This window comes from Canis lupus, assembly GCF_048164855.1.
Source record: "Canis lupus baileyi chromosome 27 unlocalized genomic scaffold, mCanLup2.hap1 SUPER_27_unloc_1, whole genome shotgun sequence".
In the NCBI taxonomy this organism is placed as follows: Eukaryota; Metazoa; Chordata; class Mammalia; order Carnivora; family Canidae; genus Canis; species Canis lupus.
In genome coordinates this window covers 178,373-193,437 of record NW_027326442.1, presented here as the reverse complement: position 1 = coordinate 193,437, position 15,065 = coordinate 178,373, and the positions used below count along the sequence as shown (strand labels likewise).

At 44.8% G+C, this 15,065-nt stretch overlaps 1 protein-coding gene across 1 annotated transcript in view; it reads left to right on the top strand.

Moving 5' to 3' along the window:
- Positions 1 to 12,899: 12,899 nt before the first annotated feature.
- The window catches only part of MAPK1 (mitogen-activated protein kinase 1), a 119,033-nt gene continuing 116,867 nt past the window's right edge, over positions 12,900 to 15,065 (top strand). The window contains exon 1 of the mRNA XM_072819101.1: positions 12,900 to 13,242. Within this exon, the coding sequence (XP_072675202.1) occupies positions 13,124 to 13,242 (119 nt within the window). The 5' untranslated portion in view covers positions 12,900 to 13,123. The remainder of the gene's footprint in view (positions 13,243 to 15,065) is intronic.

The following is a 15,065-nucleotide window of genomic DNA, read 5'->3' as shown; positions in this document are numbered from 1 at the left end:
CTCAGCAGTTTAGCGCCTGCCTTTGGCCCAGGGCGTGATCCTGGGGTCCTGGGATCAAGTCTCACGTGGGGCTCCCGGCATGGAGCCTGCTTCTCCCTCCTCCTGTGTCTCTGCCTCTCTCTCTCTCTCTCTCTCTCTCTCTATGTCTATATGAATAAATAAATTAATTAATTTAAAAAATAAAAGATTTTAAAAAAATGTCTGGCTCCCAAGAGAGGAAAAATAAAGAGGTTCTATCTCTTTAAATACTCTCACAGTTGGGGAGCTGCTTCAGCAGGCTGGGGTTGAAACAATGGCCAACCTCTGTGCCGGCCTCTCAGCAATCAAAAGCTGCAATTAGTAATCAGACCCCACAATCTCAGTTTTTGGAGGACAAGGTTGTTGTTGAACTCCTTGGGTCCCACAGGCTTTGCCAGGAATGCAGGCTACAGTCCCTGCAGCTGCCCGCTACCAGAATGAGGGGCAGCCATGGCATCTGCTCCCATAAGAAAATTGAAATTGACTGAAATTTCCCAGCCTCTTTATCACCCGCCCCCCCCCCCTTGTTACTGCAAGTGTTCCCTAGACTCTGGCCTCCAGAGTTCTGAAATAGTCGCTGCAGGCCCTTCTGCCACTTTAGTTGTTTCTGTAAAGAGTCCTGAAACTCCCTACTCTGCTATCTTCTCTGATGTCACCTCTTGCCAATTGATTTTTGACAAAGCTGCAAAGGCACTTTAGTGGAGGAAGAACAGTCTTTTCAACAATTGGTATTGGAACAATTGAACCTCCATGGGAGGGGAAAGAAAAAGAAAAAGAACCTCAATCTAAGCCTCACATGTTATGCCCAAATTAACTAAAAATGGATCATAGATCTAAATGTAAAACTATAAAACTTATAGACTAAAACATAAAAGATACCATTATACACCTATTAGAATAGCCAAAATAAAAAAATATTGATGATACCATGGGCTGGCAAGAATACAGTTACTAGCACTCTCCTGTATTGCTGGTGGTGTGTGAGGTGTAGTCACTCTGGAAAACAATTTGGCAGGTTCTTGTAAAGTTAAATACAGGCTTACCATAGGACCCAGCAATTCCACTGTTGGGTATTTACTCTAGGGAAATGAAAGCTTAAATTCACACAGAAACCTATACAGAAATGTTTATAGTAGCTCTATTTATAACAACCCTAAACTGGGGAAAAAAAAAATGTTCTTCATTTTCAACTGATAAGCAGATAAGAAGACCCCAGGCATCCCGAGTTGTACATCTTAAAAGTCAACTTTACTGTATGTTAACTTAAAATATTTAAAAAATTAAAAAATAGGGGCACCCCGGGTGGCTCAGCAGTTTAGCGCCTGCCTTTGGCCCAGGGCACGGTCCTGGAGTCCCGGGATCGAGTCCCACATCGGGCTCCCGGTGCAGAGCCTGCTTCTCCCTCTGCCTGTGTCTCTGCCTCTGTGTGTGTGTGTGTGTGTGTGTGTGTATCATGAATAAATAAATAAATAAATCTTAAAAAAATAAAAAATAAATAAAAAGCAAGCAATATTTAGGTAGACCAGGGAGGAGGATTTGGGTATCAATTGGATGTTGGGGTTGGTAAAGAGTGAGGTTGAAGAAAGTGTTTACTTTTTGGCTTGGGGAACTGAGACAGTAGAAGGGCCCTTGGGTGAGCTGGAAACAGAGTGGGCACGTGGGAGGTTCAAGGAGAGATTTGTAAGGAAGGCCTGTATGCTTGAATGTGGAACTGATATGTGTGATTTGGGCTAGACGGGGAGACTTGGGTGAAGGTGATGGCTTCTCTGGGATGAGTACGTCGTGTGAGATAACCCTTGCAGTGGCCCATGCACTCCCTCTTTCTTTTTGAATGCTGCATCCTTAATTTGATTGGGGTGTCTACCTTTCCCCATAAAACTAGGGGAGAGTCACCCTCTCCTAGGTCCCTGGGGTAAACCTTGACCAGCTTAAAGCACTCACGGTGGTCTCCTTATTCTTAAAGATTTATTTATTTATTTTAGAGGGAGGGGAGGAGCAGAGAGAGAGAGTCCCAAGCAAACTCTCTGCTGAACACAGAGCCCCATGCAGGGCTCGATCTCTCAACCTAAGATCACAACCTGAGCCAAAACCAAGAGTTGGACACTAAACTGGCTGCACTGCCCAGGTGCCCCATCCTTCTTGATGATGATTAGACGTGGTGGGCACATAACCCCATTTGTTGGTGAGGCATGAGCAGAAGCCTGATGAGTGGCGGTTTCTAAGAAGGAGAATTCTAGAAGTTCTAGAGTTCCAAGAAGGAGACTCCCAAAGACACAATCCCTTTTCTGCCTTTGAATAGTGGGGCACCACGTGCAGTCTGGAGATGCTAAAGCCATCTCCCCATTTGCCCAAGGATGATGTCAACGCACAGAATAGGGTAGAGACTAGAAAGGGGCAGAGAAGAGGGGCAAGAACCTTACCTGTGGGATTCCTGTTAGATGAGACAGTCTTTACTGTTTAGACCAATTTGGTTTGACAGGGCCAGGGCTCGGGTGAGGCAACTGAGGCACTGGGGATGCAGTATTTAAGGAGGTGCCCTCCCACGGCTGCTGCTGCTGTGCTTCCCTGACCCTGGAGCCATCACCTCTTTAAATATTGCACCTTGGGTGCCTGGCAAACTTCATCCTCATCCTGACTCCATTGGATTCAAAGTTTTCTGAACCTACACCTGAAAGTTTCTATCTGGCAAGCAGAGGATTCAGAAGTTTAAGGGATGAATAGATAAGAGGACCCCGGAAAAGGACATGAAAAATAGCTGCTCTGTTTGGGCCACTGTGGTGTTATATAATAATGGTGCCAGTGGCCAGCCCAGCCTTCAGCCTAATATTAAAGAAATTGCCCTCCAAGCTTCCAGGAGTAGCCACCTTATTTTTTTTTTTTTAAGATTTTATTTATTTATTTATCAGAGAGAGAGAGGCAGAGGCACAGGCAGAGGGAGAAGCATGCTCTATGCAGGGAGCCCGACGTGCAGCTCGATCCCGGGTCTCCAGGATCACACCCTGGGCCGAAGGTGGTGCTAAACCGCTGAGCCACCGGGCTGCCCTTATGTTGCTATTTTTGGGGGTACAATTTGGTGTTACAATATCTTTTTATTTTGTTTAAGTACTCTCCACATGGAGCCCAAGGCAGGGTTTAAACTCATGATGCTGAGATCAAGACTTAAGCTCAGATCAAGAGTCAGATGCTTAACGAATAGAACCACTAAGGTGCCAAATGCCTTTTTATACTATATGTATTTCTTTAGCACTCTTTTTATATTTAACAACAGTACATATTCAGAGTTTGTCTTTTGGGGATCCCTGGGTGGCGCAGCGGTTTGGCGCCTGCCTTTGGCCCAGGGCGCGATCCTGGAGACCCGGGATCGAATCCCACGTCGGGCTCCCGGTGCATGGAGCCTGCTTCTCCCTCTGCCTGTGTCTCTGCCTCTCTCTCTCTCTCTCTGTGACTATCATAAAATAAAAAAAAAAAAAAAAAAAAAAAAAGAGTTTGTCTTTTGATCTGATCTGAGATTTTCCTGTTTTTATATAGAAACTTTAGCTATTTACATTTTTCTTTCTTTCTTTCTTTATTTCTTTATTTATTTATTATTTATTCATGATAGACAGAGAGAGAGAGAGAGAGAGAGAGAGGCAGAGACACAGGCAGAGGGAGAAGCAGGCTCCATGCACCGGGAGCCCGACGTGGGATTCGATCCCGGGTCTCCAGGATTGTGCCCTGGGCCAAAGGCAGGCACCAAACCGCTGAGCCACCCAGGGATCCCCTATTTACATTTTTCATATTTATTTACATTTGCCTTATTTATTATACATTGCCTAACTTCCATAATCTAATATTCTGGTATTTTGATGTTTTGGGTTTCGTTTACTCTTCATTCTGCGCTGAAACTCTGTCTTCAGTAATTTAAAAAAAAGTTTTAATTATTTATTTGTTTCTTTAAAGATTTATTTATTTATGATAGACATAGAGAGAGAGAGGCAGAGACACAGGAGGAGGGAGAAGCAGGCTCCATGTCGGGAGCCCGACGTGGGACTTGATCCCGGGACTCCAGGATCGCACCCTGGGCCAAAGGCAGGTGCTAAACCGCTGAAGCCACCCAGGGATCCCCTTAATTATATTTTAAACTCAACTATAATTAACATATAGTGTCATATTAGTTTCAGATATACAATATAATGATTCAACAACTCTTTACATTTCTCAGTCAAGATAAGTGTAGTTAATACCCTTCATGTATTTCACCCATCCCCCACCCCCCCTCTCCTCTGGTGATCACCAGTTTTGTTTTCTTTTTTTATTATTGTATTTATTTATTCATGAGAGACACACACGGAGAGAGGCAGAGACATGGGCAGAGGGAGAAGCAGACTCCATGCAGGGAGCCCGATGTGGGACTCGATCCCAGGACCTCAGGATCAGCCCTGAGCCAAAGGCAGACGCTCAACCACTGAGCCACACAGGCCTCCCTGGCGAAAACCAGTTTGTTCTCTGTATTTAAGAGTCTGGTTTTTGGGGGGCACCTGGATGGCTTAGGTGGTTAAGCATCTGACTTAGGTTCGGATCATGATCTTAGGGTCCTGAGATGGAGCCCTGCATCTGGCTTCCCGCTCAGTGTGGAATCTGTTTCTCACGCTTTCCGTTTTCTGCTCTGTTTTCTGTTTCTGTTTTCTGCTCCTCTTCCGATGCTCATGCTCTCTTTCCCTCAAATAAATAAATAAAATCTTTATATATAAAAAAAGAGTTTGGCTTTTCGTTTCTTTTTCTCTGTTTATTTGTTTTCATTCTTAAATTCCACATATGAATGAAATCATATGGTATTTGTCTTTCTCTGTCTGACTCATTTCACTTAGCATTATACCCTCTAGGTCCATCCATGTTGTTGCAAATGACAGGATTTCGTTCTTTTTTTTTTTAAGATTTTATTTATTTATTTATTTATTTATTTGTTTGTTTGTTTGTTTATGAGAGAGACACACACACACACACACAGAGGTAGAGACACAGGCAGAGGGAGAAGCAGGCCCCATGCAGGGAGCCTGACGTGGGACTCCACCCCAGGTGTCCAGGGTCACAACCTGGGCTGAAGGTGGCGCTAAACCACTGAGGCTGCCTGATTTCATTCTTTTTTATGGCTGAAGTGATATTCCATTGTATATATACCACATCTGTGTCCATTCATTTATGGAAGGACACTTGGATTCCATCTCTTGCTATTGTAAATAGTGCTGCAATAAACATAAGTGTATATGTATATTTTCAAATTAGTGTTTTCATTTTCTTTGGGTAAATACTCTAGTGGAATTATTGGCTCATATGATAATTCTCTTTTTCATTTTTAAAAAATTTTTGTTAAAGATTTTATTTATTTATTCATAGAGAGAGAGAGAGAGGCAGAGACACAGGCAGAGGGAGAAGCAGGCTCCATGCAGGGTGCCTGACGTGGGCCTCAATCCCAGGACTCCAGGATCACACCCTGGGCTGCAAGCAGCGCTAAACCACTGCGCCACGGGGGCTGCCCCTCTTTTTAATTTTTTTAAAAAGATTTTATTTTTAAGTAATCTCTACACCCAACATGGGGCTTGAACCTACAACCCCAAGATCAAGAGTTGCATGCTGTACCAGCTGAGCCCAACAGGTACTCCTCTTTTTAAGTTTTTGAGGAACCTCTATACTGTTTTCCACCAAAACTGCACCATTTGCACTCCCATCAGCAGTGCACAAAGTTTCCTTTTTCTGTACATTCTTGCCAACACTTGTTATTTCTCGTGTTTCTTATTTTAGTCATTCTGACAGGTGTGAGGTAATTATCTCATTGTAGTTTGATTTGTATTTCCCAGATGATGAGTGATGTTGAACATATATATTCATGTTGGCCATCTGTATATCTTCTTTGGAAAAATGTCTATTCAGGTCCTCTACCTATTTTTAAATCAGATTATTAAATTTTTTGGTGTTGAGTTGTAGAAGTTCTTTTTATTTATTTTTTATTTTTTATTTTATTTTTTATTTTTTTAGAAGTTCTTTTTATATTTTGAATATAACCCCTTATCAGATATATCATTTGTAAATATCTTCTCCCATTCAGTGGGTTGCCGTTTTTATTGTTGATGGTTTCCTTTGCTGTGTAAAAGCTTTTTATTTTGATGTAGTCCCAAGAGTTTAATTTTGCTTTTCTTTCCCTTGATGTTTTTTTTTTATGATTCCTTGCTATTTCTTTTCCATTTACAATGTGACTATGTCTGGTACACTTTTTGGTATAAGGTGCTTGATTTTTGCTGCATGAATTGCATTTTCCCTTTTATCTCTTAATAATTTATAAGACATAAAATTTCTTACAATAAAAATACATAGAATTATACTATTTTCAAAATAACTTTTCATTGTATGTAAAACAAAGACATAATGCCTTGATCTTTCTACCCTCTTTCTTCCTTTCTGGTTTTTGTTGCATTAATCTGAAGTTTAAAATCCAATTTTTTAAAAAATCCTCTTACTCAGTTTTTTCTTTTGCAGTTTGTTTGTTACCATAGCAACAGAAAATATTTCAACTTATCAGTATCAAACAGTCTCTACTGAGTGGTGTTTTTATTCAGTTATCTCTCTATCTTTAGCTAGTTTCAAGGCTTATTGCCAGTTCTTTCCCCTCATTTCATCATTCATGAGTTTCTGATTCATGTCTCAGTGGCTTATTATACAATTCTGAGCAATTTTTGCAGAAAAGGGAGCTTGGGTAGTGTGTTAGTCAGAAACTCTTGTGGTTTCAAGTGACAGAAACCTATCTCAAACTGACTTCAATAAAAAAAAAAAAAAAGGAGAGCATATATTGGTTCATGAACCTGTGAAGTCCAGATTCAGTTGAATATGGCCTCAAAATGTGTCATCAGGAAATTCTCTCCATTTCTGGACTCTGCCCTCCAGATCTTGCCTTCATTCTCAGAGGGCATTTCTCACATCATGGCATGTTTTGTCCCAACTCATAGTCACTGCCCTAGAACCCCAGCAGCAAGGGAGCACTCTTTTTCCAATTCTTTTTGTAAAAGTCTAAGCCAAGTGTCATTGGCCTGGATCAGGTCACACATCCATCCTTTGAACCAATGTCTATGGCTCTAACTGGGGAGCCCTGGGTCACACGCTTACACTTGATTTGGGGGGTGGGGCCAGCCTTCAAACCACACAAGAATATAGAGGGGACAGTTCATCAAAGCTAAATTGGGTTGTTGGTTCCAGAAGAAGGAGTTCACGCTGGGCAAGCAAAAATAACAGGCATCCACTGTTTTCTAAGATTCTACAGATCTGTGAACTGTCACCACCCTAGAGAGACAACATGGAAGACATCCAGGTGGTCAGCTGCCCATCTAAGCAGGGTTTTGTGTTTAGACGATGATTTCATACAGTCTCACAGTGTTCCAGAACCTCGTTCTCAGCCTTGTGCTTCCAAATATTTATTGCTGTCAGTGTAGCTAGATGGTTGTTCCCTCTGGGCCTGGCTCATGCTAACCTGACTCAGCAGAGATTGATGTATATCTAATTCCTATCTTAGAATAAATAGTAATTGCCAAAGGACCTGAACAGAGCTATCCTCTGGTTAGTGAACTTTCTCTGTTGAAAACCACAAGTGAAGCCAAACTCTAATCATAAGGTTACTTAGCACCCACGGAAGCAGGCAAGAGTAGTTCTCTGGAGAAAATTAGCGGTCAGGTGCATCATGCCTTGCTAGCTTGGTGGCTTTTAGATGTCCACAAACGCTGGAAGACTGAAGAGAGAACATGTTACAGGATGAGAGATAGGTGTGTGGTAAGAAAGAAAGACAGGAGAGAACTGAAAATAGTCCAATCTGGCCAAAACATGGAAGGTAAGGAGGGCAGGTTAAGCAGAGCTGGGGTGAAGGGATGGTTTGGCAAAGGCCTCACTCTGAGTACAATGGGGAGCCACTGATTTGCTTTCAGAAGGAAAGAGATATGGTCAAATTTGTTATGGAAAGATTGACCTGGGTGTAAAGAGAAGCAACTGGAGATGGGCAACACTGAAAGCAGAAGGACTAAGGTTTCCGTGGTGCTGTAGGTGAGAGAGTCGATGCAGCGAGCTTTAAGTAGAAGAATGGCAATGGGGATGAAGTAGGTATGTCTAAAACAGTGCTTTTCAAAAGTGTGTGACACTTGAAGTTAACTAGACTTATGGTGATCGTCTCACAATATTTATACATATTGAATTATTATGTTGTACACCTGAAACTAATGTAATGTTGTATGTCAATTATACCTCAATAAAAAATAAATAGTGCTTTTCAAAGTTAAATATGTACACAAACCACCTGGGGAATCTTGTTAAAATGCATATCCTGATTCAGTAGGTCTGGGGTAGGGCCTGAGATGCCACATTCCTAACAAACACCCACATAGTGCTGATGCTGCTGGTCTGGACACCACATTTTGAGTAGCAAGGATTTCAGAAATATGATTTTATTATTATGATTTTATTTTTAGAAATTTTATTTTTTTAAAAGATGTTATTTATTCATTCGTTAAAGACATAGAGAGAGAGAGGCAGAGACATAGGCAGAGGGAGAAGCAGGCTCCATGGAGGAAGCCCCATGTGGGACTCGATTCCGCTACTTTGGGATCACACCCTGAGCCAACGGCAGATGCCCAACCACTGAGCCATGCAGGCGTCCCTAGAGATTTTATTTTTAAGTAACCTCTATACCCAATGTGGGGTCTGAACTTACAACTCTGAGATCAAGAGTCCCATGCTCCACCAACTGAACTGGCCTCAGGATTTTCAGAAATATTCAGAGTTTATAGGAGTTTGTGATTGGTTAGATGAGGGAAGAGTAGGCAAGGAGGGAAATGAGTTGTTAAGGATCATATTCAAATTTCCAGCTCGAGTATCTGGGTGGTGATGCTACCCAGACACAAGATGAGGAACAGGTTTGGGTGGGGTAGATAATAATAAAAGATAACATTTATTGAGTATTTGCCATGTGCCAGGCTCTTCATACATGTTGTCTTACTCATTCTGCACAAAAAACTTATGAGATAGGTACTATTGTGATCTTCATTTTTTTTCTTAAAGATTTTATTTATTTATTCATGAGAGACACACAGCGAGAGAGGCACACAGGCAGAGGGAGAAGCAGGCTCCATGCAGGGAGCCTGAGGTGGGACTCCATCCCAGGTCGCCAGAATCACAACCTGGGCCAAAGGTGGCGCTAAACCACTGAGCCACCCGGGCAGCCCCTGTGATCTTCATTTTAAGAGTGAGGAAACTGAAGTCTAGGTCATACAGGTAGCAAGTGAAACAGCCAAGCTTGAAACCCTCTGGCACTCTGAGTGCAGGACTCCTGCAGCTAACCAAAGGCAGATTGGATATGTGGAGTTGAAGCACCTGTGGAGAGGTCATGTAAAGCTGGTCAAGGTCGACAAGCTGGACTGGAGGTCAGGAATGGGATTCTGAGCAACGGCTGAAGACCTGAGGGGAATTCAGGACTGGAGAGAATGAAATCATCCAAAGAAGTTACAACCTACCACCTAAAAGTGCTGTCAGTCTTGTTCCATTTTCTTTTTTTTTTTTTTTTTTAAGATTTTATTTATGTATTCATTAGAGACACAGAGAGAAAGAGAGAGAGAGAGGCAGAAGGAGAAGCAGTCTCCATGCAGGGAGCCCGATGTAGGACTCGATCCCTGGACTCCAGGATCACGCCTTGGGCTGAAGGCAGGAGCTGAACTGCTGAGCCACCCAGGGCTCTCCCATTTTCCTTTTGCATTCGATTATTACAAAGGAAGAATCTGAAAAGACCAAATTATTTTTGTAATAAATATATTTTTCTTTTTAGATGTTTGTTCTTTATCCCTGAAATCTAAGAAATTTTTCAGATTATATCTCGAAGTTGGTGTCTGCTTATTTTTCTGGATCCCAGTGAATTTACTCAAATTTCTACCTGCACTTCAGATCTTTTCAGACCTAAAGACAATTTTATTATAATTTATTATTGCCTGAAATTGATTTGTTCTTCTTTTAAGGGATGCCTAAAGCTTGAATCTTCATGATGTTCTCCTGCTTGTTTTTTTCTCGAAGAATTCCACCACTTTGAACATATCTTTTTTAAGATTTTATTTATTTATTCGCGAGAGACACAGAGGCAGAGACAGGCAGAGGGAGAAGCAGGCTTCCTGGGGGCAGCTGTATGTGCGACTCCATCCCAGGACCCCAGAATCATGACCTCAGCCACTCAACACTGAGCTACCCAGGCGTCCCTACTTTGACATTTTTTTTTAATATTTTATTTATTCACAAGAGACAGTCAGAGAGAGAGGCAGACAAACTGTGGAAGGAGCCTCGGTGTCCAACGAAAGATGAATGGATAAAGAAGATGTGGTTTATGTATACAATGGAATATTACTCAGCTATTAGAAATGACAAATACCCACCATTTGCTTCAACGTGGATGGAACTAGAGGGTATTATGCTGAGTGAAGTAAGTCAGTCGGAGAAGGACAAACATTATATGTTCTCATTCATTTGGGGAATGTAAATAATAGTGAAAGGGAAAATAAGGGAAGGGAGAAGAAATGTGTGGGAAATATCAGAAAGGGAGACAGAACGTAAAGACTGCTAACTCTGGGAAACGAACTAGGGGTGGTGGAAGGGGAGGAGGGCGGGGGGTGGGAGTGAATGGGTGACGGGCACTGGGTGTTATTCTGTATGTTAGTAAATTGAACACCAATAAAAAAAAAAAAAAAAAAAAGAGAGAGAGGCAGAGACATAGGCAGAGAGTGAAACAGGATCCATGCAGGAAGTCTGATGTGGGACTCGATCCCAGGATTCTGGGATCACGCCCTGGGCCAAAGGCAGACACTCAACCGCTGAGCCACCCAGGCGTTCTGCTGCTTTGAATATTTCTTATGTTTATCTTCTATATTACTGATTTGCTCTTCTGCACTGTCAAATCTGCTTTTTACTACATTAACTATTGAATTTTACTTTGGCTATTGTAGTTTTAATTTCACAGTACTCTCCATTTATCTTGGCCTGTTCTTCAAAAGATGATTTTCTCTTATAATCAAGAATCTTTTTTTTTTTATAATCAAGAATTAAAATTAGGGATCCCTGGGTGGCTCAGGGGTTGAGCTTCTGCCTTCAGGCCAGGGAGTGATCCTGGAATCCAGGGGGCGTGATCCTGGAATCCAGGGATCAAATCCTGCATCGGGCTCCCTGCGTGGAGCCTGCTTCTCTCTTGCCTGTGTCTCTGCCTCTCTCTCTCTCTCTCTCTCTCTCTCTGTGTCTCTCATGAATAAATAAAATCTTAAAGAATAAAAATTAGGTGTCCTCTAAAACTGGATTCTGCTTGGTGGACTAAATATATTTCAAAGGAGAATTTTTTGCCTCTAGAACTTTGTCTTATTTCCCATGCCACGTATTTTTTTTTTCCTAGCAGGTTTTTTTTTTTAATTTTTAAAGATTGTATTTATTCATTCATGAGAGACCCAATGAGAGGCAGAGACATAGGCAGAGGGAGGAGAAGCAGGCTCTGTGCGGGACTCAATCCCCGGTCTCCAGGATCGCACCCTGAGCCAAAGGCAGCGGCTCCACCACTGAACCACCCAGACGTCCTGCTAGCAGGTTTTTAAATATTTGCTTATTCACCTCTGAGATTGACTAAACTTTGCTGACGTCTAGAAGTCCAGAGTTGAGGGCTTTCAAGATCACAGTGTTGGAGAACTGGGATGTAGGATCTTGCATCCTTACTTCCCCTCCAAAGATGGCCTGGGAAATGCTCAGAAGCAGTGGCTGTTAGCACTCCTGTCTCATTTGTCTTAGCTATTCCTGGTATTCACCTGCTTTAGGATTCTGATTTTAAATTTTCAACCTCTGGCGTTTGTGAGTACTTCAGGGCCTCGGTGTGTTTGTCTCATTTTCTCTAGATCTTAACGTTTTGGTTTTGGTGTTTCCATCTTTGCATTTGTTTTTTATGTCCTAAGATTGTCTACCTGTACTGACGTGGGTCTCAGTCTCTGACTCTGTCTTTCTCCACTAACCCCAACCCCTCAGTCGGCTTTGTATTTCTTCCTGGCACTTAAGATTTTATTCATTTATTCATGAGAGACACAGAGAGAGAGGCAGAGACACAGGCAAGAGAGAAGCAGGCTCCATGCAGGGAGCCCGGTGCGGGACTCGATCCCAGGACCCCGGGGTCACGCCCTGGGCCAAGGGCAGACGCTCAACCACCGAGCCACCCCGGGGTCCCACTACTTGAGTATTCTTTACCTCTCTTCCTTCCTGTCTCATCTACCCACCGGGTTATCTCCTCACTCTAGAATGTGGATGCCCAGGAACAATGCAGCTGCTCACCAAACACTGGTGGAAGGAAGGTGTCTGATTAGCGGATCCTGAGCCTCTCGCTGGAGGCTTTGTGTTTCACACTTTCTCAGTATGCAAATATCTTCCGTGGTCTCGGTCCTGCCTTTCATTTTCTGGCCGCGTCTGGAGGCCTCGGTGTGTGCGTGGGCCACGGGGTCGCGCGGGCCCGCGGAGGTGTGCGGAGCGTCGGCATGCCGCACGCGCGGCCCCAGGTCGTGCCCCGGCCCAGTCAGCGCCCCGCTCCGGGGCTCGCCTCGCCCGGAAAGTTTCTCAGGCCCGCGGCCCCCGTCCCCGTCCCGACGCCCTGCCGTCCTTCTGCGTCTCGGAGCCCGCTCCCGCGCCAACACCCCCGCGGGCGCACGTGACCAGGCAGGGCGGTGACTCCGCCGCCGCCGCCGCCGCAGTGCCCCGCCCCGACCTGCCGCTTCCGCCGGCCCGCGCAGCCCCGCCCCCAGGCGGCGGGGAACCAATCCGCGCGCACGCTCCTTGGCCCCGCCCCGGCGCCCTCCTCGGCGCGCGCCCCTCCCGCCGCCCGCCGGCCCGCCCGTCAGTCAGGCAGGCAGGCAGTCGGTCCGAGCGGCCGTAGTCTCTCCCGCGGTCCTGAGCGCTGCCCTCCTTGCTCCTTTCCGATCAGCGTCGGCAGCTGCACCCGCAGCGGCGCAGTCCCCCCGGGAGGCGCGGCGTGGGCCGAGCGGCGGCCGCGGAGCGTCGAGCCTTTCGCGGCGGCGGCGGCGGCGGCCCGGCAGCCAACATGGCGGCGGCGGCGGCGGCGGGCGCGGGCCCGGAGATGGTCCGCGGGCAGGTGTTCGACGTGGGGCCGCGCTACACCAACCTCTCCTACATCGGCGAGGGCGCCTACGGCATGGTGTGGTGAGTGTCGGCGCCTGTCCGCAGGCCGCGCCACGCCCGCCCACCCGCCGCCCGGAGACGCGGCGGACGCAGCCGCGGCCTCGTCTGCGTCCCGGCCTCCCGCGCCGCCGCGCCCCCAGCCCGTGGCTTCCGCGCGGAGTGGGCGCCGGGGGCCTCGGGCGGGGCCCGGGGGCCGCTGGAGGTTTGGGTGTTGCTCACTGCGCTTCGCGGGCCGGCCTCCGCTCGCCGAGGGGAGGGGCTCGGGGGGCGGAGGCCAGTGTCCGGGGACCCGGGGATCCGGGCGCGGCGCGGGTTTTAGAGCCGGGACCCCCGGGAGGGGAACGGAAGTGGTCCCCGGGCCCCCGCCCCCGCCCCCATGATGCTAGCATCTTGGCCTTCCTCTTGACATCCCGACTGTAGAGCCAGGAATTCCATCGGATGCTCGTCGGTGGTGGTGTTGGCCGCGGTCTTGTGTGCAGAACCTGAAATAATCTTCTCCCCTCCCCGGTATTCCGCGAACGGCTTTCATTAAATATTTTCGGTCGTGCTAACGGTGCCCCGCGCAGGCTGTCCGTAAAAAGCATCAGTGGCACCACTGTGGGTTGTGAAATATTTTAATCTTGAAGTTTTAAAATGGATTTTAATACCCACACTGTATGCGTTTCAAGAAGGATAAGCCTGCACCGCTCTCTTGGTTGATTTATTAGTCATTTGGAGTTGGGCTTAATTTCACTTTTTTCTTTACCCCTAGTGAACTCTCTTGGCGTAAATGTATTCACACGTTTTAGCAGAATTGTTGTGGACTTGAGCTGTTAATGATGTTTTAGTGGTCAGTATATGTGCAGCCTTAATGGAATTCTTGCAGGACTACGTGCAGCCTCCCTTATCTTGATCATATCCCTCAGAAACGTTCTTGGTTCTTTTTATTAGAATTAGCTGTATTATTTTGTGCTGATGAGGACTTACGGAAGCGTGGGCTCCCTTACACCTCTTTCTTGTGTGTTTTGAGTTGAATGAAGGAAGCAAACATATTTACGGAACACTTGGTGGCAGGTACTGTACTAGGTATATTATCTCATTTTATATGAACAGCCACCTTCGAGGTGGTGATATCCCTCTTTCAGGGGAGAAAATATTTCGAGGTGGAGCAAATTCTTCAAGTCCTACGTCTAGAAGAGACAGACTTGAGATGATAGACTGAGATCCTCTCTCATTTGCTGGAGCTCTTTCAGTTATATTTTGTCTTTAAATAGTGTTATTAGTAGCTTTAGAGTTTGGTATATTTTACTGTTGTAAGCAAATCTGTTTTAAAAATGTATTCAAATTTAAGTGATTGTGATTTTAGAAATGCCATAAAGGGCCTGTTTTAACAAGTATTTTAGACTAATTAAATTTTAAAAAGACTAATTGAATCTTGACTATTTTCATTCTCTTGAGGAGCAAAATGCTTCACATATACAACTGTGAAAATTAACGTGAACTCAGGTTTAGGAGCCAAAAGAAGAATTAAACTAGGTCAGGTCTAAAAGAAATAAGGCCCTAGAAAGTACTGCCCACAGCATCACTTCTCTGTCATAACATCTGATTGCTATGACACCTGCTGGTAAGTAGGCATGTGTCATGAGAGGTTCAGAATTGTCCATCATGTCCCATGGCTCTTTTTGAAAATTTAGCATCTAACATATGGACTGAAAAAACTTTAGGTTTAGGATACTATTTTTTTTTATTTTTAAATTTTTAATTTTTTTTTTTTTTTTTAGGTTTAGGTTACTTTAATTGAAAGTTTTTTTTCCCCCCGGTGAGATTATTACTAGTTTGAAGATAAGTAAGATAGGGTAACTATT